The sequence below is a fragment of the Drosophila serrata genome, unplaced genomic scaffold (genome assembly GCF_035046125.1).
Source record: "Drosophila serrata isolate PLE 108 unplaced genomic scaffold, ASM3504612v1 contig_347, whole genome shotgun sequence".
Taxonomy (NCBI): domain Eukaryota; kingdom Metazoa; phylum Arthropoda; class Insecta; order Diptera; family Drosophilidae; genus Drosophila; species Drosophila serrata.
The window spans coordinates 1,214,146-1,241,330 of NW_028257245.1; the positions used below are offsets into that span (position 1 = coordinate 1,214,146).

General features: G+C 43.7%; 1 protein-coding gene across 3 annotated transcripts in view; it reads left to right on the forward strand.

Annotated features, from left to right (window-relative positions):
• The window catches only part of sns (nephrin adhesion molecule sticks and stones), a 62,089-nt gene extending 38,949 nt beyond the window's left edge, over positions 1-23,140 (forward strand). For 2 of the 3 annotated variants that reach the window (XM_086838296.1, XM_086838297.1), the window contains exons 18-21: positions 6,787-6,941; positions 8,558-8,669; positions 13,546-13,727; positions 18,594-23,140. In XM_086838296.1, the coding sequence (XP_086694422.1) occupies positions 6,787-6,941; positions 8,558-8,669; positions 13,546-13,727; positions 18,594-19,265 (1,121 nt within the window). In that variant the 3' untranslated portion in view covers positions 19,266-23,140. The remainder of the gene's footprint in view (positions 1-6,786; positions 6,942-8,557; positions 8,670-13,545; positions 13,728-18,593) is intronic. The other variant, XM_086838298.1, reaches the window with a different exon arrangement.
• Positions 23,141-27,185: the final 4,045 nt, after the last annotated feature.

Below are 27,185 nucleotides of genomic sequence, written 5' to 3' on the forward strand. Positions count from 1 at the left end.
ACCAGCAAGCAGCAGGCACCAGGCAGCTGGCAGCTGGCAACCAGCAGGACGCAGGATGAGAAGCTCCTGTTTATTGAACAAGAGAATCCCAACCCGACCCCAACCCAGACAGAAGCCAAGACAAATGTGCATCGTTTTCTTAGCTGAATGCACAATCTTCCGGAAGCCAGATTGCTTTGCGGAGGTCAGGGAGCACGTGTCGACAAGTGTTGGACATGTTTGCCGAGGACTGTTTATTAAACCGAATTATATTTCGCACCAAGCGCACTCGGCTTTAAACTGGAAGCCATGACGGCGCCATCAGCCCAATTGTTGCCATTTTTGTCGGGGCCAGCATTGTCCCATCTTGGCCAAACCCATTCTGACTGACTGCCTGACTGGCAAATTTGAGACGTGGCACACGCGGCGTATACGCAACGAATCGCTTTTACGTGACGCCGGCCAGCATGGCACAAGAGGCGACTACGTTACACACAGGCTAAGCAAATTATTTCCATTCACTCGAGCCCCACAATGGAGTTGCATCGCGAACTCAATAAGCCAGTTTTGGGGTACAGGAAATACACAAAAAATAAGAGCCAGAAATTATGCAAATGCACGTGTCCTCCGTTTATGGCAACCAGATGGAGATGCAGTTCCACATCCGGATGTCAGCTGCAATGTCTGTCATGCTAGAGAACTGCAAATTGTGACGATTTAAGGGTTCCACAAATAGGCTTTTGTTTACTCACATAGAAAAATTTAATCTCGTTTTGTATTTTAATAGGATTTATTGTTTTGTGAATCTTAAAAAAATATTTTTTCATTTTTAAAAGAGGTATTTCAGTTGAAATAATCTTTTTCAATCTCTAATTTTCATATTTGATTTTATGAGCCATGTATAAAGATCTTATTTTACAGATATTATTTTATTGACCTTATAAATATGCTTATATGCTGCTCTCATATATATTTTTTTATGAACAAGAATGTGTGAGCATTTACTTAGAGAACTATCTTAATCTTATTTAAAACATTTTCTTGCCTATCTCTAGTTTATATGAAATTTAATTTTAGATTTTTGAAATCCGATTTTTCTCTATTCATATATTCCCTTACATTTTTTCCACGGTGTAAGACATTCCGTCTGTACATTTTTGGGACTTATTTGCTGCTGTCATATATGCTCTCTCATATATAGTTGGTGTAAACATTTGACTTATGACTTGACGCTCCTTTTTCTCTCTCCGAAAAAGAGTCAAAAGTTTTGATTCATTAAGCTCTAAGTGAAAAACAGAGTGAAAGGGGAAACCCCGCCTCTTTGCATGGCGACAGGAGCCGGAAACTAAACGAAGCCGACTTAATCGGGGTAACAAAATGTGGACCAGCTATTTTTGACATTTACAAACGGGAAGGAGCCTGAACTACAGCCGCAGGACATAAATAAGATATTTCCCTAAGAATCCCAGGACGGGCCAGACTCCATTATTTCTGTCTTTCATTTCCAGTGCGGCACAGTTGAACAAATGGCGAGTGCCGGGATATGAATGCATTCCCGCTCCACACAAAAGAAAATTCATATTTCAGTCTTGTTGCAAACAAACAGAAAAACGAAAACGAAACCGAGAAGGATGGAGTACGAGAACGAGTACGAAAAGGAGGAAAATCCTCCTGGAAGGAACAAGATTTTTATGACAATGTAGAGGGGTAGAGTCCGTAGAAGTAGTACATAGTTCCCTCCCAGCCCCTCTTATCCCTGTCAAAAGCCGATAACTGACAATGCCCAAAAGGATTTTTACTTTTCCCGTTTTCAGTTCAGAGTTTTTCTTACTTTATTTTTTTGAATTTTTTTGTTTGCCCGCTTTTTGTAAAGTTGTCAGAGAGAGGGAAACTGGTGCGTCGGCCAGCCTGCAGAGGCGGAGGATAAAGGATGCAGGATGGAGGACGGCTAGGCTATCAGGGGATATCTCTCTGCATATTTCAATGTTTTCGCTGGCGAAACTTGACTTGTGTTTTTGTTGCAGCCCTCGGATATGCATTTTTAATGTGCATTTGTGCCTTTGTGTCAAAATGCCGCATGGCACACAGAAAGGAAATTCATCCCCGAGCACCAGATCTCTCCCTCTCCTCAGCCTCCTTGTTACCCATGCCATGTGGCTCCACTCCAATCCCTTCCAGACCTGACCATCGCCTCGGCATACCGAAAGCCCAACCGCAGCGGAGGCTGCCTAAGAAGCCTTTCGCTGTAGTTGTCGCTGTCCGATAAACTATGCCAAAAGTCTGCGGTTGGCAGCTGGTTCAGTGGTTCAGCTCCGTCGCCGGCTGCCGGTCGTCCGCTGTCCCACGTCCTTGGTCCGCCATCCGCCATCCACCATCCGTCGTCCGTTGGCGGTCATCGACCACAGTCCGCCATGAACAAGAGCGCGGCAGTGACCATCGCAAAGCCATCGCCATCGCCATCGCAACTGCCACAGCCGCCGCAGCCGCAGTCAATGCCCAGTGCCACATATTTCATTCTCGTGTGAGCTGGGCCTGAGCCCCGAACATCCAGAATAGCGCCATCTCTAATGTTTATTGCCTCCGAAACCGGAAGGGAGGAGGAGCTCTCCCTACACTGAGTACAGAAGTCCATCAATAGTGTGATTTAATTCTTTTAAATTATTATTCGAGGCTTTGTTTTAATTTCTAACTCCACAATTTTGTAAATTGGTTTTGAGTTCGATTTCAATTTGATTTTGATTTGATTTTATAATAGATTTTTCTTCTAATTTTTTCTATCCCAAATCCGGTCTCAAACTCTTTGGCAAGTGTACCTCCTGGCCCAGTTAAGAGGCCAAAGAGGAGTTGCATCAAACAATTGGTCCGGGGCATTCATGAGTGGTTAACAGAGTTAGGGCTTGGGCCTATGTGGCAATAGATTTCTGGCCCAGAAAAAGCGCCAACTCGGCGAGCACCCCCCAAAAAGCGAACCCAGGGAGAGCACCCATCAACGCCGCGGCCACAGTATCTTTTGGCCAGGAGTAAAAGTTTAAAAGCAGGCCGAGTGCAGGACCTAGTAGGAGAGTAGTTGGAGTAGCAGCAGCAGTAGAATGGCCCACAACCCGATCTCGGGTATATAGTTGAGTGCGACACTTTTACGACTTGGCGGGGCGAAACTTTTATGCCAACGTTGCCACCAGCGATAAGACCACCCGAACCATCCGAAACCCACTCTCGAACAGCAGCACCCGCCACTCGATCCCAGTGGCCAGCACTTGACTTTGACACTCTTTAAACAATTGACGGGGTAGTGGCCAGAGGGGGAAATGGGGATGGGGATGGACAATCCCCGAGAGCTGGAAAAGGGGCACACTGTGGCGTGCGTGCGAGAGCTGCGACATCGAATCTGAAGAGATAAGCGCACAGGCTGTCGTGGTCAGGGAAATCGTGGAAAGCGGGCAAATCAGGGGGCTGGCTCAGCAATGTCGAAAAGTTTGCTGCTTAGGCAACTGGCCATGACAGCCCAAAAGCGGACATTGTTGGCCCACTCTCAGGATCCATTTCGAGCAGGGAGCAGGGAGCAGGACCTGGGAACTGGGAACTGGGAGCTGGGGCCTTAAATGAGAGTTCATAAATTTGCTGGGCACTAAAACAATGCGTAAAATAGCTCAGCGCCTCGGCCATTTAAATGCCAAAGAGCAAATAACAGAAATACTATCAAAAACCACGACTATAAAGTACCCAATACTAAGGAACCAAGCTTTCTGATACTGGGAAAATAATAATTAATGAAACACTTAAATTCAAATCTCCAAAATAAGGTAAAGCTATCTCTTGTTACTTTTATTTACAACATAAAATTTCCATCCAGCTCGAAAGTTCAAAATGTATAGAGGCTAAACGAGACTTATTCCAAAATATTGATAATATTCATGTATACAACTTTATTTGTATACATAACATAGTTTATTCTAAACACCATAAACTCTATAGTCCACATAGGCATTTCCACAGTTCAGACCAGCAAATAATTGAAAGCTTTTGGCCACGACAGAAAGGTCGACATGGGCTTACGAGAAAAGTCCTTCAAAGCAGACGTCGGCGTCATTAACGTGTCCCGATGACCGCAGAAGCTGTCTAAGCCGCGACTCTCTCTTTCTCTCTCTCTGTATTCCTCTAAAGGGAGGTAGATATACATACGTGATCCGCAAGAAATCCGGACCATAAGTGCAAAATTTGTAATCTCTGTGCGGAAAGTGCAGCGGCAGCGGCAGTGGCGGCAACCAAAACAAAGAGCGGAATGCGAGTGCGGATTATTTGACATTCGTGTGGCGGGTCGGCCACCGCATTGTGTCCTGTGTGTCGCTCGGCAACAAGGCTAACGCAGAGTGCTAAGCTCCGCCCCCGCCTCTCCGCCCATTAAGGCCATACCCTGCCAAGGGGTCACTCAGCAGTCTGCCAACCGTCTGTCCTGCTAACCTCATGTCCGGCTGCTGCTGCTGCTGTCCGGGACTTTTCCGGGAAAGTTGGGTTTAGGCTTTATACAGTTTGAGGTTTGTAAGTACATACACAAACGAACCGAAAAGGCATTACATCAAAACTGGCTCAGCTTTTGCCGTATATCATGAAATATTCAAGCTTAGCACAACCTAATCCTGGGCATATTCAAGGAGCATATTTATATGCATACACAGGGGGAAAAATAAAGGATATTTTAGCTATAGATTTATACAGGTGAACTGAGAAGAAATTTAGTTCATTTAAACATTTGTAATTCTTAATTAATTCATGGAAAGCTTTTGAATTTAGAAAGTAGAATTATTTTCCCAGAAAAACGTCCGACTTATTTTCCCTCTCTGCTCTGTAAATTTCCATTTAGATCTAAGGGTAAATCGAATTCGTATATATCCCATTTCCTGGATATCCTAAGCTTTCGTTTGATAAATACATTCATGAGAACAGACTCACTGTCCGCACACACACACTCTACCCGTGCCGGTGAGCGGTTTTGTTTTTTAATTGTCTTAATTGATTAAAGCCACGTGTATTATTTTAAATGCCCCACCAGGCTCTCCCTTTTTTGGCTTACACTCGTTTGTTGTCATAAATAAAACAAGTGACAAATGCCGAAAAACGTTTTTAGCTCGCTAAGCCATAAAATCACGTATACGCAGGGGTGGCGGCTGGTGTTCTGTAAAATATATGTATTTATATAGAGAGAGCGCTGTCATCGACAGACTAGGAAGAGATCTGTGAGCCGATTGAAATTGCGGATGCAGCAGCAGGCCCCACAATTAAATGCATTTTCAATTTTTAATTTTTTCCCTTCGACTGCACACACGCACACACACACAGAAAATTGTGTATAGATTCCCGGATTGTGTGTGCATATGTTTAATGAATTAAAATACAACGCAACTGGAAGGCTGGTAAATCATAAAAAATGCAAATTGAGGCGGCATTGCCGGCAAACAAACAAACCAAAATATACACAACAAAAAAGTACAAATAAAATACTCACACGAAATGGAGACGGAACAAAGCAATTTGCCTCCCAATTCAGTTGCAATTTGTTAAATATTCATTATACATTGGCAAACATGGCGCCGGGCACATAAACGTATATAAAGTAATTTTGATAACTCCCAAACAGTCAATGTGCTTTGTGCAAATTAACAGAATACAGAGCAATTTTATCGACTAATAGTCCCCGCATGTCACGTAACTGGCGGACGTGCCGAGCCCAGGACCCCTGCACTACACTATGCCCCATATAGCCCCATATATCCTGCGCCGTCCCAACCGAAATGTATTATTAAGAAACCGTTTGGCCATAATATCCCTGCATAGCTTGAGGACGCCGATGATGATGGCAATGATGGCGATAGCAGCTGAGTGGCAGGGCAATGTCCATTTACCATTACCCATTTACCTATCGGTGGTGACATTGGTCTGGGGATGGGGAATGGGTTTGGTTGGAGGATGGACCACACGTGTCTATGGCTTTTGGCCTTTCTGCTGACTTTGCCTCAGCTCGTAATCGTTATAAATTTACTATCAGCCTCGAAAAAAACTACAGTTTACCTAAAGAAATATCAATTTTAGATTATGGTAAATACATGATCAGAGAAATCCTATCGCATTAAATTTAATATAATACTTTTCGAGCCTAGCAGCAGCAGCAACCGTAAGCACTTTAAACCTCTCTTATTATATCCCCTTAATTATACCAACTATAATGAATTCCTCTTTTATATACTTTCCATATACCACTCGAAATCGGAAATGTGCTACAAATAATGGACTCTACTTTTGCGGCAAACACGTGTTAACTTTTGCGGAAAATGTGTCATAAATCATTTAATTGCATTTTACCTTACCATTTAAATGGGCCAATGTCCTGTCCCTGCCCCCCTTCAATGCCTTTGTTTCCGACACGCCATCGAAATGCACATCAACGAATGCTGCGACAAATGTGAATAATTAACACAAAACCCACCTACACCTACTCCCTCGTCCTGGCTCCTGATTCTGCTTCTGGTCCTGGCACTTTGACAATCTTGGCTATTTGCATGGGATTTGCATTGCCTGGAACTCGGACACAATCGCTGCATATCCGCCTTCTGTCGCACTGCACCACCGATCCACCGACCCGCAAAACCCAAACCCAATCCCAAACCCAAACCCACCTGGCACCGCTGCGAATCATCAATTTTCGGAATGTCACTGCCAATTACACCTTTTCAATATTTGTGCGCATACCCTGGCGTCGTCGTTGGAATATATATACACATTTTTTGTTGTATTTTTTGCGACTACGAAATACAGTGGCGGAAACTACAAATCAACCGGCAAAAACGGCAACCATCGAGATGTACGCGCCCAGTTCGTATAATGACACCGTCACCGGCGAGACGCTGTCCAGCGTTTCGGAGAAGAGCGAGTCCTACTCCAATGAGGGCAGCAGCCAGCCCGAATATATTGTGAGTATGCCCGGAACAGAACTATTTTTTAGTCCTATGCCTTTTTTCCAGCTTTTCCCCTTTTTCCCCCTTTCCCTTCGGGCTTTTCCATCTCTCGCTCCCTTTTTTTCTGTGGGATGAGCATGAATATGCAATTTGTGAATGGGCACAAAAACGTCAAAGGGGGGAGAAAAAATAAGGGAGAAGGTGCCCAGCAGTGGAAAATCGCCTGGCATTTTAGGCATTTTCCATTGCTAAATAGATGTCCTGCAGGAGTGCAGGGGCGTCGTCACTTGGCATTTCCATTGGCGTTTTATTTTTTTCCTCCCCCGAAGTCATTCAATTTAAATATTGCTTTCTTCTCGGTCCGTACTACGGCCTGTCAATCTCCCAGATTTCGAGGGTACTTTTTTTTAAGGGATAGAGTTTAAGGTTTTGTTTGTTAAATATAAATAGGAAGAAGTAAAAAAAATACATACCCGTATACTCTTACACGAACACTATTTTTTAGATTTTCCGTCAAATATTTTCATTTCCATTTCAACAAACAGGATTATCCAGCCCTTTTAGCTTCAAACACTAAACTAGTTAACATTTTGACTGAAATATGCGGGCTTTTTAGAGACAGATTCAACTTTTTAGGGAAAAACATACCTGTATATAAACCATAAAAAAAAATTATTTTAAAGGATTTGAAAATATCCAAAAATAAATGAGAAAAATCCCAAATACCTTCAGGTTGATTCAAGAGATGAAACAAATATTTCTAGAACAAAGCAGTTAATAAGCCGCAAAATAAATTTAAGACGAAATAAGGCTTCCTGCCAGTCAATTCAAGGGCCCCCCAATGTTGAGGCTGGTCAACGATGCAAAATCCCTACCCTGCGGCCCTGGCTTTTCAATTATTACCAATGCTCGAAACGAGAGCTTCCAGCCAAAGGCAGGAAGTGCCAGACCAGACCCAGACCCAGACCCGACCAGCGAGGCGGAAACGGAAGCGGCAGGCCGACGTCGTCGCTAAGACGTCGTGATTAATTACGCGACGCTGATGATGATAATGATGAGCTCGCGAGTGGGCTAAGACGCCGGATAAAACTGGGTCCGGGCTGGGCACAGGGGGATGGGGGGAGGGACTTCAGACAGACAGGGAAGCTGCTTCAAACAAATCGTTTCAAATTATTAAAATCATTTATTATCGTCGTAATCTTGCAGCGGCAGGAAAACCGCAGCAACTGCCTAACCCACAGAAGCCGACGGAAAGTATGTAAAGTGCGTAAACTGCGACCGCGCGTGTTATAAATCAGCCCCCTATATCAGCCCCACCATATCCCCGCTCGATTTCTTTCGTCCTTGTCCTTGGGTTTTTGTCCCGCAGCCCATGTCCTGGCCGCGCCCGATGTCCTCGGCCTCCGCGCTGTCCGTGTGTCGCCGCTGTCATTGTGGCTGTCAATTACGCGCCAACGACTTTCAACGCCTTTGCCAAAGTATGCCAAAAAGCAAAGTGTGGAGTAATTACGGGGCATTACTCAAATGGGAATGAGAATATAAATTGATATATACCCGGCTACCCATTGCTACCCTCTCAACTCGGCACCGTCTCTCACCACATCCTTCTCTCTGTCTTTATCCATTCGCAGGACGAGGCGCGCAAGAAGGCGGCATCCACGTACTTGGTGGAAGGCTCGGATATGCCGCCGCCCAGATACCAAAAGGATGGCACCCTGCCAGTCATATATCCGAATAATATTGGTAAGTTGATACTGGAGAAGATCCAGAACTGACACCTTTAAGAGATGAGTAGAGAGGGTTAAGTCCTTTTAAAGTTTTCTTTTAGAGATTCCCTTACTTTTAAGTTAAACCCTATTTAAATCTTATCTTGAATACGTTTTTTACAATAGCGAAAGCTATATTTTTGATCCTCTAAAATACCCCATTAAGAGCCATACATATCCCTCAGTTAAGAAGCGAAAAAAGAAACGCTTTAGATAATTAACTTTTGGGCAAAACAAAGTTGGGAGCTGGCACTCGCGCTGTCAGGACGTCAGTAGACTCAAGCAGACCAGACCCGCTCTTAACCCTCTATTGCCCCCCGTTGCACTCGTTTTGGGTTGATTTTTATGCCATGATTGCAGCGCAATCAAAGCAAATGTTCGAAGAAAAGAGAGCACCAAAAAAAATGGGGAAACGAAAATCGTAAAAAGCTGCAAGGGAAGTGAACGAGGAGAAATAAATATACAGAGCTTTGCGGCAAAAGGACGAAAGTGGGCGAGCTGAAAATTCAATTCCAGCACAACATCTCCATCTTAATTGTAATTGAACGGCAAAGTTTTTGTCAGTCTTGATTTTCAATTGACGTATGTAGGGATGGAGCTATGTACCGGGTATATACATATATGGCTCAAGGCTGACTCCAAATCACGTGCGGCCTGCGCTAATTTAAGAAAAATGCTCAGACCTCGAGTTGCCGAAATTTAAGGCAACCGAAAAATGGAAATGGAAGAATAATAATCGAGGAAAAGGACCCTGACTTGGACCGTGGCTAAGTCCTGTGCCCAGACCCAGGCCCAGACCGAGACAAAGAGATGGGGATAACGATAGACACCGCTATGGCTGTCTATCAAAGCATCGAAGCTGGAAGAACAACAGCAGTTCTATGATAACAAAAAGCAGAAAATGCATTTTAAATGCAAAAGCGTAGAAATAATATAAATACATTAGCTGCAGAACTTATCCCCCGGAAGGGAGAGCCACAGACTGTGGCATAAAAAATACAATTACCTTATGTCAACGATGTGAAAATTTTTGGAAAGCGCTTTCCCTCTTTGTTCCCCGCTCTATCACAAATATATTTTAGAGCTACAGAAAAAATTCTGTCCTCGATAATCCCCATTTCAATGGGATTTCAAGTATATATATACGTTGCACCGAAAACTCGGAGTTTTTTAAATCAATTAAAAGTCAAACCTTTTAATTATGATAACTTGCAATTAAATTTAACTCCTTAACATGCTTTCGGTAATACTTATTTTGGTATATGAAAAAAGTTTCATAATTTGCAAAACAAATAATTCCCTGCCCTATATTATACATACTACAAATTGTGATATAATATATTCATTTGAGACTCTAAAATGTATAATTTTTTACTTCTTGCTGTTTTTTCGGTAATATTTCTCGTAAAATTTAAAGTGATGTTTTAGGAAACACAGTGATTTTTATTTAAATTAATATTCTATCAATGGCCTTATACAAATTTTGTTATTTTTAAATTACCAATTGATTTTGTTGATAAGTTTTAATGCATTTTACATCTACGACCATTCTTTAACACCTTAAAATATGGTTTAAAATATAATATATTAAAAATATAATTTAAACATTATATATTTAATTGACAACTTCCTACTTCCTTTTCGAATATATTTTATCCCAATCTTTTGGATACTTTTCAATCAATTTTAAATCTACATCTATAACTTAGATGTTCGCTAATTAAGTATAAAGTTTCGATAAACAACATTTATTAAAAAAATCCCCTACTTCATCCAAGTATAATTCAAAAATTTTCTTACCGTGTAACGGATGTCCCGTTCACAATAGATAAACCCAAGACAAGGTCTTGCCGCCCACTTTTTCCGCCCGCTTTTCCACCTCGAGGTTTTTGCGGCGACACGCATAATTACGTATGTGTGCTGTTGTGGTTGTGTGCCTCTCTCTGTGTGTGTGTGTGTGTTTGGGTGTGTGTTTGGGTGTGTGTGCGGTGAGTACCGCCATTTTCTTTATGCCCGAAACAACAACAAGAGCGAAGCAGAACGAGCTGAAAAGAAAACACGCCAAGGGAGAAGAACAACAAAGACAACGCCGAACGGCGAAAGAAAGGACGATACGAAAGTAGGAAGAAAAAGGAAAAAGAATGTAGGAGACGCCGGCGAGGAGGGTGCGAAGGAGTCCCCCCACGTGGCACAAAAAATTAAAATGCTTGCCGGAAGCTGAATCTCAAACAAGCGGGCCCAAGGCTGTTGTTCCAAGCGGGGGCGGAAAAGCGAGGAAAGCGGAACCATGGTGCAGGGAAATTCAGGCAAGCGGAGGCATGCACATGAGCTCAACGGGGGGGCGGGGCGAGCGGAAATTGTTTTTGTTAGTTGGCGTCACATTTTTTAACAGCTTTTCTTTTTTGGTTCTTCTATTTTTTGGTTGTTTTTCCTGGATTATAAATTACGAGGGAGGGAGGGAGGTGTGATGCCGTCTGAGCCATTGACAAAAAACCAGATGACAAGCAACCACACCGCAGACCCAAGGGCTTTCCCTTGTCCTGCCTTGGAGGCAGTTGCAATTTCATTTAGCATTTACCATTTTCCATTTTCCATGGTAATGCATACGCGAGGAAAAGCCAGAGAGCCGCGCTTTTAATGAGACACTTTTCCACACGCTGCCATGTTAATGAGCGTTGGCCTAAAGCAACAAGTCTGTGGCTCTGACCCACTTGTGACCTTGGGAGAGTGCAAGAGCCTCTGGAGGAGCTCATATGTTAGCACATGTTTTGCTAAAAATAAAACTAGGTTTTCCATTTCCTTAAATTAGTTTTGATTTTTTTAATTATCTCCATTAAATTTGATTAATCAGGTACTTGAACCTAACACCCAGTTTTAAAATCAAACATCAGAACGTTAAGTAAATTAAAATTATAAAACATTTCAACAAAAAAATGTTATTTTTTAGGAAAATTTAAAAATACATATTAAATGAAAATTTTTAGATTCATTTTACGTATCAATATGATAAAGTTGGACAACTTTTTTAAAGTTTTAAAACCCACAAAACATTTTTTAGCACTTCTGCATAACCTTGTTATTATGCTTTAAAATATTTGCCTTAACTTTGAACTACTGTAATATTTCAAATTAATTCATTGAACTTCAAGAGCAATACGATTTTTACTTGGACCTCCTGGGAAATCCTGTGAATATTTCATTTCTAAACGAATTTAATAATATTTCAAATATTTACTTTATAAATAATAATTTTATTATTTTCTACATATCAATTTTAAAATTGTCTGACTGTCTTTTGTCAGTTTTTCGGCATGAAACCCTTGAAGTGTGTCCTTTGGCAAAGGAAATCTCCCTCGGTCGAAGGAGGACAAGGACTATAGCTCATGGTTGGGCCCCGCTATTTTTCATCCGCCACGTGAAGCATTTCTTATCTCCTTTCTGGCCTGGCCCAATGTTATTAATATCAGATGAGCTGGGAGTTGGGAGCCGGTTGCTGGTTGCTGGTTGCTGGTTGCTTGGAGCCTGGAGCTGCTTGTTGGCGGCCAGGAGCTAGTGGTCCTGACCCGGGCAACAATTATGCAGCTGCCACAGACCCGAAATTGGAACAAAGATACAGTTTTCCGTTCGGGCATTCTTTTTCGGCACAACAATGGTGGGCGCTGATCGAAAAATCAATAATTCATGAGTGACTGTCTTTTGAGGGAGCACCACAGCATCCAGCATTCAGGAGCACATATGCAGAAGTAAACAAGCCGCAGGATGAACAAGGACCCAACGCAGGTTCCTTCGATTTCTGAGGCAAGCCGCAGCCTCGCAACTTTGCCCCCTCAAAAGAGAAAAAAATATTGTTGCTGCTGCTCCTCTCAGCCTCTCCCGGTGATGTCAAAGTCTATTTTACAAAATTACGAATTTGTTTCGTTTGCGGGTTTCACGCCTCCGCAGCTGACAGACGCTCGATTTCCACGAAACGTGGCAGTATGTTGGCCAATTTGTCACGCCCCAAGCAGGTGGCAGGGTGGCAGGGTGGCACGAAAGCGGCCCTTTTTGGCCAACTGAAGACTCCATCGACATTTGCATATTTATTGGGCCGGGCTTATCAGCAGTGTCGCAACCATTGCAATTAATGGCCATCGCTTTCTTTCACTTTCCGAGCGTTTGCACACGAAATCAGCCAGAACCGAGCAGCGCAAATTGTTGCTAGCCATGTGTGTTGGCCATTTGTTCAGGTGTGGTTCCCATTTTCCATTTAACAGTTGCTTTTCCGAAAAAAAAATTCCAGTGAGCCTAATGTCTGTAATTCCCAGAGGCCATTTAGTACAGTTTTAAATTAAAAACACTTTACGAAAACATTTAAAACATGTATAGGAATATATATACAGGACACTCAAGGACCTGCTATTATTATCTTGACCATAAACCACAAATTCGATCAAGCTAGTTTGAGGTTTATATAGGGGCAACTACTCCTTCGTTTATAGAGCTCTTCGTTTGCAGTTTTAAAATGGAAATTGAATGTGTTTTGCATTTTGCATTTTGCAACTCTCCATTTGCGGTATGCTCCGCTTATGGTCGCAATCAAAGCTTAAGCCATGGCCATTCGGCAGCGCCGTATATAAAGGGGAGAAAATATATAGGAAAATAATCAGTAGAGCACAGCACGTACCCCGCAAAAAATGGAGAGGCTATTGGTAAACCATTAAAATCAACCCAGAGCCGGCTAAAGTGGACTTTATGGTTGCACACACAAAAAATAGCAGCAATGCATATAAAATGGGCTCACTTTGACTTAAGCACATATTAACTGAATTTCGCCATATAATCCATATATATTCTCTTGGTTATTTTTCTTACAGTGAACGCCTGCACACTGCCACACCCCCGGCACAACAATGGAGGCGCCGCCATCCATATGACCCGGGACGATCAGATGCTAATCAGCAAGGGCGTCTATATTCCGTCCCCGTCGCCGGCGCCGCCGCCGGATGGCTCCTACTACAACATGAACAGCGACAGATACTTGTCCTATCCGCCCATGGTGAGTGAGATCAATGACCGAGCGACAGCTAGCTAGGAGCAGGAGGGGATTTGGCCGGGATCCAAGCTTAACGAAGGAACGGCGGATGCAGCTGGCTTAATTGCCCGCATCTGCAGTTACCTTCTCCTTTGATCTGGCTGCCATCTGGCTGTGCCGCGTCCCTGCCAGGATTATTTCGCTCAATTAAGCCAAGTTTTTCACGGAGTAGAGCAGAGGGAAGCTGGGCACTTTGCATCCCCCATAAATCCATGTATCGATCTCAGGGAAGGGAGACACTGGTGTCTCAGGCATCGCTCCCTGCTGGCATTTAACGCACGCCGCTTCGACTTTTATAATCCGCAACACTGTAGAGACAAATGACGGACTTAAAAGCGTTATAAGTAAGCCCCATGAAGCAGACTGCACTGGCAACTGGCAACTGGCTTTGTTGCATTGTCCTGAACGCGGAGAGCAAACATTATTTTCACATCCCCTTTTCCCTCCCCTGACAACAATTTAATATCACGCATACGCCGCGTATGGCAGCTCGCTTTTACGACAAGGCACGCCCACAGATGCGACAAAGTTTTTGCCTTTTTCGGGGCTGCCATCACTCATAAAGCGAGAGAGAGGGAAGGGAATGAAGCTCCACCACCTCCATAAGAGCACACCGCATCTAGTCAAGGACATGCGATGTCCATTCCTTGGCGGATGCCACACACATTCGCCGGTTGTCGCATTGGCTGCCAATATAAATTCCGCAAATTTCACAATAAACATGGGGAAATCAATTTTCGGAATTTATGTTTCCGACGCTCCTCTTATGGAATCCCTCGAACGCTGTAAGTCCAAGGATGTGTTTGTGTCCCCCTTTTTGGAGGACTTGATGACTCCTGGCACTAAAGGGGTGCAAATGCGACAGCATAAGATGACACCAGACGTGGGACGACAGTTAGCCCCGTTCCCATTGCCACTTATGTGTCGTATCAACTTGGCTGACGCTCAATAATTGTATAAATTAGATGGAGGGGAAAATGCAGCACCAGCAGAAGGAGCATTGTAGCACCAGGACACTAATACTGTGGGGCATTCATAAATGGTTAGGCCACCGTAACAGGAAAACTACTGAGCAATATATTTTATTCGAGCAAAAAAATCCGTAAACTTAACCTTTCTAGTTTACTATTACAAAATATGTAATATATTACAACTGAAAAGGACATTCCCAATCAGCTCTTGCCACACTGTACGTAAGCTCTCCCCCTAAGGAAACGGGACACCAGCTGGCTGCAGCCGGCTAATATAATAATATTTATGCTTAGCAGTTGACCATGTTTATGGGCTTTATACGATTTGTTAAGTTATTCAATTGTGCGCCGGTCCCAAAGAGTACACAGTTAAATGATGTGGTCGGACGGAGACTGGCAGTATCAAGTGTCCAGTGGCCAGTGGCCAGTATCCACTGGCCAGTGCTCCGTCATCGTTCTTTGCCAGCGCCCCCGACATGGGACTAAACCTTTTGTTTGCGGTTTTTAGTCAACGAGGGAGAAAAATTCAATTTCGGTTTAGTTGGTCAACAATGACATCCCATATGTGTGTGTATATATCCACCCACCACCCCTTCCGCTTTGTGCGGGGGCCTTTTGCCATTTCACATAAGAAATGTTTTGTGTGGAAGCCAAATTGAATTATTTGATAAACATCATTAGAAAAATTACAAAATATACAGAAAGGAGCAGTCCCTTCGCTGCGGCTAACCGAAAACATTTGGCCAGCACTAAATTACTTTTCGAAGAGAGCATCTGTCTCAGTTTCAGTTTCAGATTCAGTTTCAGCTTCTGTTTCAGTTTCAGTTGAGGCTTCTTCAGTCTGCGCCACGTATCCAAACGGACAGTAAATGAATAAGGACAATTTATAACAGTAAATCAAATTAAATTTCAATTGGAAAACTTGACAAAATAAAAAGAGAATATAGAGACACAACACACACACACCAAATGAAACAAAACAAAATGGCCATCTAACAAAGTTAGAGCATCGCTTTGCACATTAGTCCCCGAAGAGAGGCTGCTCCTCCATCCGGACTCCATTGTAATTGCCCATCACATCACCGGACTGAGCTGGAGTCTCTGGCAATGGTTGCGGATTCAATTCGGCTTAGCCAGTTTATCACAAAGCGCTGAAAAGTGATTGAGCAGCTTCTTAATCAATTTATGTTCTGCGGAGTTTCCCATTTATGATGCGAATGAGTTTCCGGTATTTGATTTATTCGATAAGGCAGAGCCACTGGACTTGAATTGATTCAAATGTTTCAAATCCTTGGCCAATATATATTTATAAATCCGATTTATTGTCAACAGTCTGGGTATATATGCAGTTATATGAATGATAATTTGGCAGCCCAACGCCTTGTCTTCCAGAGTGATTGAGCAGCTTCTTTGTTAATAAATGTAACTTTGTCGAGAGGAGGACTCTCTTCTCTGTTTGATTTATTCCTCGAATTGAACTTTGTTTATGACGCTTCTTTCTTGGTTCATTTGATGAAATAAAGTGCACTTCGATTGCATCCTGATTGGATGATTTTCTCAGTGTGCCTCAAGTGGGCGTAGGCTTAGCTAAGCCGATCGGCGGTGGTTAGGAGCTCCTCCGTTTGGCTGGAAAAGTTTTCCCATTAAACTGTCGCCCGAGATATGAAACAATGAAGGGCGCAAACAAAAGTAAGCTCTAAGCCGCGGCTCAAATACCAGAGAGTAGAAGGGGGGCCAGTCCCTGCCTCGAATCCTTTGGCTACTTTGGTTCTACTCTTGGTGGTGCCTGGAAAAGGCCAAGATTGGCACTAACGATGCCATAATTATGACAGCACTCTCTGTGTACAATACAACTTGCTGACAAGAACTTCTCAACTGGGAAGGCGGCGGGAAAGAAAAAAAAAGGAAGAACCAACTGTCTGCGAGTGGATTTCCAGTTCAATTGACATGACACTTTGTGCCAGTTGAGGAGGAAGCCGCTCCGCATGTCCAAGTTTGCAGCACGTACAACTTTCGAGTTCCGAACTGCAAACTTGGCCCGTGCACCTAATTGGAATATTAAGGAGCATCGAATGCTCGCCCCGTACCTTTACAGCGATTGCCCAATTGAAAGTCCTGGAGGATTAACACGGCGACAGGACGACATCCAGCAGAAACACATTAGATACAAAACACTCAGCTCTGATTAACGGAGCTGGGATTGGGCCGGGGAATTGCAAGTAGTCTTAAGTAGACCAGGGCGGACATTTTGTATCAGTTTACAAAGTTAAATTGTCTTCAACGAAAAGTTCTTCGGTCGCGACGCTGCTCAGGGCTTAAGCCCGGGCGATTTGGGAGCAACGAGAAGGATTCCGGGTTCCCAGCTCCCTGATCCCTGTTCCCTGTTCCCTGTTCCCGTTCCCAGCTCCTGCAAAGGGTTTTTGCCTGCAAACTTTTGGCCACTTAAAGGCTTTTGTGTGCCGCGCTCGCTAATTCGCTCCGCAGCTCATTATTGTTGCCAATGCCTCTGGAGTTGTGCCGCTGCGGCTGGAACTTCATTCTGTGTAAATAGAATAACCAATTGGCATCGCCACTCGCCACTCCGCTGGCTACACTGCCCATAAAAAAGAAACTTTTCACATTAAGGCCAACCAAGCGGCGCCGGCGGGCCAAGGCCACACTGAAAGAAAGCACTTTTTAAATGAAGATAAAGTCAAAATTGTAAAGTAAATTAAATGTACCGAGCTTAAATATTTAGAAGAAGAAATTAAAGCCCAGCTAAGGAGAAGTGTTTAAGCGTTGAGTAAGCTGAAACTTATTTATTTCCATTGCCAATTATCATATATTTGTTAACTTATTGTTCTCTCAGTGATTAAACCGTCTCGCTGAGCTGAAGCTAAAATTAAATTATGGCCTGGGTGCGGATCCCCTTATTTATTTAATCGGCATCAGCTGTGCACTCCTCCCCCCTATGAATTTTAAAACAAAACACTCTCTCTCGTATCTTGTAACTCGCATCTCGTATCTCGCTTTGATGACAGCAACAGCGCCCGGGTGCGTAAAGTATCTGACGGATGCCTTGGCACTCCTTCGCCCTGCTGTGTGTGGAACTCATTCCCTGTCAAGGACTCGGGATCCCTGATCCCTTTCCGTCCCGCTCCGCCGCCTGCAGCTGACAGCTCCGCAGTCAGACAATGGCCGGAGTTCGCCCGCACGAAAACTAATTGAATTTAAAACTGTGCAGAACTCAAGTTAACAAAGTGAACCGTAGTTAAGTTGTCCGGTTGAAGTCAAGTTCCTGCCCTCCGGCTCTGGCTCCGGCTCCGGCCACTCCACATGTGCACGTAGTCGGTCCGCATCCACATAGGGATTCCAACTGCGTCCGGCAGTCAGCATTTAACTTATCAACGCCAGCCAAATGAAAGCCAAGCAGCGGCATTTCGGGTGTGGAATTGCCAAGTGAGGCGGCGGGAAGCCTTGGAAGGCCAACCAAAGTTGGCAATAAAATACAAATTGCCGCTTAAATAGTTACAAGCTGGTTGGACAAAAACACCGCAACGGATGGATGAGTGGGTGGCTTTCGTATCCATTCTAGTTGGGGTTTGTGCCACAGCTCTGACTGGGTGTGGCCACAACTTGTTTTAAATTGCATTTACTTTGGGCCACTTTGCGTGCCAACAAACGGATACGGCTACTGGCCCTATAATCCTTGAGGCACTGACCCTTGGACATCCTGTTGCTGCCTTTGGGTCAATACAATGAAGTTGGCCAAATCAATTGAGCCTTTTTTGTGATATTTTTTAGGGTTTATATTGCTGTAATACGTTCTCTTTACTGGTCAATATAATAATATTTTATTATATACATCTTTCTCTTCCAGGAATACCCGGCTGCCTTGGACTTCAGTGCCCAGCCGTTGCCCATGGCGCACCTGCAGCCCCTGACGGTGACCTCGCAGGCTGCCCTTCTGGCCAGCAATGGTGGCGCCACGCTCATCGGCAACGGATCGGTGGCCGCGGTGGCCGGCGGATCGGGCACCTTGCGGCGGGGCATCCTGCGCGGAATGGTGGGTGTGCCGCCGCCGGACGTAACCCACCATACGTCGGCGGTGGGTGGAAGTCCCATGCAGATGCTCCATGACCTGCATCATCCGGTGAACCTGAGCGCCTCTACGCTCACCACCAGCACCACGCTGAACGGTAGTCTTCCCACGGCCACAACCACGGCCACGTTGCCCCGCCAGCCGCACGGCATCCTCAAGGATCCCAATAGGAACAAGCAGCAGCAGCAGCAACAGCAACAGCAGCAGCAGCAGCAGCAGCAGCAGCTCCTCAATGCCAGCCTGGTTGGAGTTGGTGTGGGTGTTCCGGTATCGGCACCCATGGGCAGCTTGCAGATCCTGAACCTGCCACCGGCGGGAGGCGGACTGGGCAATAACCTGCTGATGACCACCAGCGGCGCCTTTGATCCAACGGCGGCGGCCATGAGCAGCTTCAGCCAGGCCGGAGGCATCCCGGTGGCCTACACGGATGCGGACGGTCATCTCGTATAGCTGTAGGCGGGAACTGGGGCCACCAGCACCAGCTGCAGCAGCACCACGGTGCGGATTCTCACCGGCAGTGAGCCCCGGTTCTGAGTAGCCTAACCTAAGCCACGACTCGTATCTGTATCTGTAACCAACCTACTCGCAAGGATGTAGCTAGTTTAGGAGCTTTCTCTTCGGCATCTGGGTTCTGTCTCTGATGTCCCGATGTCCCGATGTCCCTCAGTCCCAGACACGGTCCCCTGGTCCTGGTCCCTGGTCACAGTTCCAGTTCCTATTCCTGTTCTCTGCTCCTGTCCGGCAGCCACTCTCGGCCATTACCTTATTCAAATCAGCCAGCGAATTAGTTTATGTAAATTTCCACCAAATTCTCACTCTCCCTCCGCCGACTGTTGGGTGTTTATTTAGATAAGGCGGCGCCTTTGGGGGAGTGAGCATAATTTCGCAGAGAGTTTTACTAATTAGCCGAAAGCAGAAGAGGGAGAAGCAGCAGCAGCATTCAGAAGAAAAAGAAGAAAGGCAGGCAGGCAGGAAGCGGGCGAAATAATTTGAAAATTTTCTTGGGTCGGGTGGAAAACGCGACGCGGTCCAGAGCCGCCGCTTGACAGCTCCCAGGGGCGTGCTTCGGCTCAAGTCGACTGGGCACGTGATTGCCCTGGACGGCGCCCGGAGCGTCCACGCTCGTCGAAAGTTGAAGGTTGACAGCCGCTAGCTGCTTGGTGACCCCCGACCTCGAACCCGAACCCCAGATTCAGCTACAGATCCCTCGTCCAGATTCGGCACTTCCCTGTTAATGGGGCGGGAAAGCTTTGAATCTTGGGGGTTTGGGGAACACCTCACACTTGGCTAGATTCTACAGTGGAGCTTCCTTGGCTTAGAAATTCTTCAATTCACTTTGAACATATTTTAAAACTTGCATAGAACAATTCAAGGTGCATTTATCCTATTACTTTGGTGGGACGTATTCAAAGGCATTTTTCAGGATCAAAAAAAACCCATTTTTCTTTTAAATATTTTTATAATTTCAATAATTTCTTTGTGTAGATAGTTTAAATGATACAAATAAGTATCCATACAGCAGTTCAACTTAAGGAAGTTTCACTGAAGTCAAACAGGATTAAAGCAGCTTTTTGCCAGGGAGTTGAGATAGCAACTTTAAAGACACTGTGCAAAATCAGTTGTAGTTTTTTTTTTTAAGGAAAACTTTCTTAGTGGTAAGGCGAAATTTACGCATCTGGAAATCAATGTTTGCTTAAGATTACGACTTGGAATTTAAGTTCAGCAGCAGTAGCTTCTGGTGCGATGCCGCAAATATGAAGGGGCTACGACCACGCCCTCGCTGCCATTATATGCAGAAGTTGGCTCCATCTCTTAGGAACACATCTCTGGCTCCATCTCTGTTTCTGGCTCTAGATGTGGCCTCGTCCCCGTCTCCATCGGGCAGCACTCGAGTGGCATTGCCGCACATAAACAGTTTTCATTTGCCACTCGTCGCAGCTCAGCGAGCGTGACATGCCAATCCTGGCCTGCGATGCCATTAGCTTTGCCAGTCCGTATCCCGAACCAGGACTGAGACAATTCTGGCATCTCTAGGAGCGGTTCGGTTTTTGGGGGAAGCGTTAACTGTACGCCCTCGCATCCGCATCCGCATCCGTATCTTTGACTTTGTAGCCAAGTTCTTGAGATCTCCGAGCGTTGTGCATAATTACAGTGCGGCATCTCGGGGTAGAATGTGTGGATTTTAATATTCATTTGGCTGTAATTGCTGGGATCTGGCTTGGAGTCGCAGGATTCCCAGATCCAGGGAATGCAGCAACACTTCTGGTGCTGCTGCTGCAGCTGCTGCTCTGGTTGGCCTTCACCCTGGCCCTGGATTATCGCAAATGAATAAATGCCCTGATTTCGGGAATAGATGCGAAGGCAGCCAAGCCGCTTCAGTGTGTAATTAAAAGTGAAATTATCTTTGAAATTAACGCACGCGTAGACACAGACAAAGACAAAGGAAATGCGCAAGGCAGGGCCAAATGGGGGAAAATGAAGAAAAATGCGCGGAAAACTGAGAATGAAATTAAGAATGAAGACGAGGCGGCTGGGAGAACACATCCTCTGTGGGATTTCCGCTATTGAATAATTGCGATTGCAGTGGCCAGATAAAAGTTAAATGAGCGGGAAAATAAGGAGTGCCAGGATGTGGGGGAGCAGGATCACACAACCTGTTGTGGCTGTCATTAATATTCGCCAGCCATTATCTCGGTCATATTTCATGGGACTCGCACTTCGTGTTGGGACACTGGTCAAAGGACACATGGGACGACATGGGACAGAGGCCACCTCCCTATAACAGATATGTGAATGTATAGCTTGTACTCCATCTCTCTACGAGTAGTGCTGCCAAATTGCATTAATAATTAGCATTTAACTGGATCCGTAGACCTAAGTAGCTAAGCATTTCGAAAAACTATTCAAATCAGCAAGCCAAAAAACCAAAAACCTTTCAAATTGTACAATACCACAGCAGAGCAGAGAGGAAAGCAACGAGTAACGAATAATAACTAACGATAGCGATAACGATTACGATAACGATTACGATTACGATAAAAAGGGCAAATGCAGGTATATCGATACACACAGAAAAAACAGAGAGAGAGACATACAGAGTCATTGCAATTCATAGATGTAAACGTAGCATACTATTTCGCGTCTCGTAACTCGTAACTCGTATCTCTTAGATCCTGACCCCACTCCCCCACTAAAATTTGGAGCTTGGCAGGGAACTCCCCACACATATACATACATATATAGGAATAACCAACCAACTCGCTGTTTTCTTAGGGATAAATATTTGATTGCACTCGAACTTAATACTCAACGAACGAAATGTATCTCTAAACATCTGCATCCGCATCCTCTCACAAATCTTGTATGTCTTCCCCAGCTTGTCGCACGGAGAGTATCTGTATGTGTGGCAATTGTTGTTTGTCCCTGATTTCTGAATCTGATCCCAAATACGTACTTAATGTTACATACACACTGCTTAATTTAGACACACACACAGACTCGAATGTCGGGGAAGGAAAGTAAATAAGACTTATGTAGATAATTATGTTTAAAACAATTAACCCATACACGAAATCAAGTTGTTCAATTTGTATTTTTGCCAAAGAGATATTTGTTAAACAAAACAAAAAAAGAACCATAACTCGATTGTATGTGTGTGTGCTTGTTTCACTCTTGCTGTGTTTAATTGTTGTGTGATTTAATTGCAATCCCCTTTGGGAACTGTGTTTGATTTCGGAAATCCCCTCCTCCCCGTTCGATATTAATGTAGAGTAATTGCAGCAGCAGCAGCGACGACACACAAGACTTGAATACTGAAACCTAGGCTAATGTTAAATGTTAATTCGAATTATTAAACCTAAGGCAGCTGCAGCTAAATAAGCCAATCGAAATGGACGAATGTGTGTGTATAAAGCGGATTATGAATGTTTTCTTGTGACACTTATTAAGTTATGTATTCTATGTAGTCTGTACGCGTATATATATAAATACATATATCTATAACTGAGGCATTGTACAGTAGTCAAGAGGGGAAAACAACAATAATTAACATGGCGTAAGTTCTTTCGAAGATAAAACCAAAAAGTACATAGCATAGTTCATAAACTCAAAGCATAAGCCGCCACTCAGTAAAATTGTATAAAAGAAAGTAAAACTCTTTGACAAAAAGAAAAACAAATATATACACAAAACTAAAACGAAAAAGAACAAAAAAAAACATTATTGAGAAAACTATGAAAATTAATGCATATGAAACCTACTGCATTTTTAAAAAAAGATCTGTTAACAAATGAATAATAAAAGCATAAAAAAGGATGAATACCAAAGCCGAAAATGCATTTCCATTGCCTCCCGAACAAAGGGCCCAACCGATTACTTCACAAAGGACAATTTAATGGCAAAACTTTCGAATCAATTTTCAGCGGCAGCGGTGTCAGGACTCAAACAAAGGCTGGAATAAGGACGGAACGCTATCCAGATCCTGGGAAGACACTTTTCCTGCGACTGCCAAACTTTTCCGTGGACCGACGGCGGCAGGACCATCCACTATCCGTCTTGCTCTTGGTGCGGTGCAAAAAATTGAATTCCTTGTAAAACTTACGAGCTGGCATTAATTTTAACAGCATCTCGCTCTCGGTGGCACAGGACCCACAGGACGCACAGGACTGAGAGGGCGTTGGGTCGGTCTGGATGCCTCAAATTACGTATACGGCCCATTGAGCGCTCCGCCGGGCACGGGGCACGGGGCATGGGGCACGGGGCACCGGGCATGAGGCATGGTCATGTGTGCGTACTCGGGGCCATTATTCTCTCCTGACTGACTTTATGACGCTCATTCGATGGGCACAAATCGCAGCTCGTTTTTCATTTAAATGGAAGTTAATTAGTTCCGCCAAAAAAAAAAAAAAAAACATACAAACAAACAAAAGGAAGAAGACTACGTTACATATATACTACATTCGATATAGTATAATAAAGTATAGCATGTGCGGGGCGTGGAATAACAGAGAGAGCGGCGCCAATAAAGGGCAAATAAAATTTCACCCAGAAAAAGGGCGTGGCCAGAAGCATTCCTTGCTGCAATTGATTGATTTATTCCCATTCCCTGTTCCACCTCCTCGTTCTCGTTCTTCTGCTCCTCTTCCTGGTGCTGCTCCTCGTCCTGCTTATCCTCCTGCTGCCGCTCCCTTCGACAACCACTTCGGCTTCATCAGTTGTTGCCGCAAATTGATTCAACAAACGGCAAACAAGTGAAGCCTGGCCATGATGGGCCTTCAATTAATAGCTGAATGGAATGGGCAAGTAAGTATGGTTACGGACATGGCCACGACCACGGGTACTGGTGAATTTCGCCGGACACGAAACTTTTCCGCTCCGCAACTCGGCAACTGTCAGCGTGCGGAATACTCAAGGATTTCCCCTAACGAGCCACAGCCAAAGGATACTTTGAAAATAATGCCGATAATTCAAATATAGTCTCTGAAAAAGAAGTATACAAAAATGTAGGGAAAGGTATATAGAAAGAGTCTTTTAAGTATATTTGTCTTTAGGTATTAAGAAGGAAATATTTCAATTGAGTTTCTTAGAAACGTATTTTACACTAAAATACCCCAAAAGAAATAAATATGCATTATATGGCTTATTTTTATTCACATTTCTTGTATTTCATTATACATTTCCTCATTAAGAAACGCCATCCCGTACTTAATTTCAGGGATTAAGCCTTTGAAACTTAACAAATACTTAAAGAAAGTAAATACAAAGTATTCGAGGGTATTTCAGTTACAGGTTTGCAATCGAAACTTTCTCTCTGGCTTTTTCATTGTAATGCAGGTGACAACGCCGGCGTCTGGACAGGCGTCCCAGAATCTCATCCCCGGAATCGAATTTGGACCCGAACCCCATTCCGAACCTGGACAAAACGGTTTTTTGTGTGTCTACGGTTCTTGGCCAGCGAGCGGAGCCGTCAAAAGGAACAAACCTCAGTGGCGACAGCGTGGAAATGCACGTCACAAGTACTCGCACAGTTCATCTGGCCAAGTAAATGGAAAAGTTTTGTTTGCCAAACTTTTTCGGTTTGGGAGAGAGGGGGAGGCGTGGCAGGCGGGAAAAGAAAGCGCGCGCTAAGGCGGCCTGAGTGCTGCAGGTCTCCGGACTTTTGGGCCAAAGTCACTAAGGAAACAATGACGGCCGAAAAACTTTCCCGTTGGCATAATCATTGTCATGGCCATTGACGCAAGGATTTGCAAATTATCAGGGACGAAACTTGACCGACCCCGTGTGCAACATGAGAGCTCCTTTCGCTTTGTTAGCGGCGACTGTAAAATTTAGCCATCAAATTTAAGCACACTCTGAAAACACAAAAGTACTTGATGCCCAGTAATTATTCTTCTTAAAGTACAAAATAAAAAAGTTTTCTTGTATAATTATTCAGTTCTTTAAAGGTTATCAAGTTTCTTTGAATAAAATACTTAACAGAAGAAGAGGTCCTGTAACATTTTCCATTTTGTAACATTTTGTTCACTTGAATATTCCTCATAAATATATAATACTTTTGGTCTAGAGAACTCGTCTTTCTAAATGCAACACTTTTTCTTTCAGTACACTCGAGGGGGGATAGCTGTCCGGACCGCAATAATGGGCATAGATAGCAATTATGCCTTTGGCAAAATTGCCGACTGACAATCAAAGAAGCCGCACGCATAAACAAACCGGGGCTCAGAGCCACCGCAGTCACTCACTCCCTTTTCTAAACTCACTCCCACTCAGTGACCCCACCCGAAACCCTGGGCATCCAGCAATCCTCCCGGAAAAACCGCAGACCCCGCCGTAATGAATTGCGGCCAACCGACCCAAAACACAAACAGATACTGAGAAAGAGCCGATTATAAGTTTGCGCACTTCTTCTTTTCCGGCTGCCTGCACAATTGGCTCGATCTTGCCGACATTGGATTCCTTTCTGGGGCAGGGTCCTGCTCCATACATACATACATGCATGCAGCACCGGAATCAACAACAACATCATGCTCTGCATCCTTGCATCCTTTGTGCTGCTCTGACAGCGGTCTGGGGCAACCAGAATCATCCGATTTCTTTGCCGGTTCCCATTGTTTTGCGCAAATTCATTTCGAGGCAATGCAGTTTATCGGTGCCCTGCAGCCTCACACTTGGCTAATTTGTGTGGGACGTAATCTTAACCGCCAGCTTTTGAAGCACTGAGAGAAATTATTAGCAGAGAAATGCCTTAAACCTGAGTAAATGTTGTTTATTGCATATAAGAATAACAATTTAAGAGTCCAAAAATTTTGTCAGTTTCAATGGGAATTTAGAATTTAAGTAACACAAGTAAAGGGTATAAATAAATATATTTAATGGTTTTTGATAATAGTCCAATAAAACTTCATAATAATATAAAAACCAATTCCCAGATCAATATCATTTAGTTTATATTCATTATTATACTCTTGCAGCGTATTTGAATTTAAGTCAGAAGCTTGGAAAACTGTTAAGGATTTATTTCCGACACCATAAATAAAAAAGGCATTAAAAGCCGAGAAGATATAGCCACTTCATGGATAAAAAAGCCATTTGTAATTTTTGATATATTTTCAAAATTTTATAAGGGGTTACATCGCTAAAATTATCAAAATTCGGCAAAAATTGTAAGTTTTGTAAATTTAATTGAATTTCCGAATTGAAATTCATGATTTTTTGACTTTGTTATGAGTTTTTAAATTTTGAATTGTCATATAAAAATATCGATAAATGTCAATTCAAAGAATGCGAATATTTTCAATTTAGTTGGGATCGATTTCCGATACGTTTCTATAATTCAATTGCAAACAGCAATTATTTGCAAACTTTGGCTCTGCGACGTTTGATTCCTTTTTGATTATTTTCAAGTTCCCAGCCAGATTATCCCTAAAAACATCTGTTGCACATAATGAGTCATGAGTCACAAGTAAAAACCCATTTCAAATATACTTTCTCCCCGTGTACATGCTTATTTCGCAGGCAATTCACTCGAGAGGCCTCGCAATGAAATGCGCAATAATTCAAATTACGCATACGCCATGTTGTACTAGGGAAAAGCCCTCGTCTTCGGCCCTGCATCCAACTACTTGCCACCCATCATCAACCGGACTAAATAGAAAATATCTCAAGATGTTCCGCCTGAACGCATCGCATCCAAGCCAATGACGATGACTCTCAGTTGGCAAAGAATAAATTTCGAAGGCAAAAGCCAAAAGGAATCAAAGAAACGAATTGCGGCTGCAAAATATGATTTCATTTCATTCATTAAAAACCTGGCAAGTTCAAGTTGAATGAACAAAGATATATTTGACCGCATCATATGTGTATGATTTATTT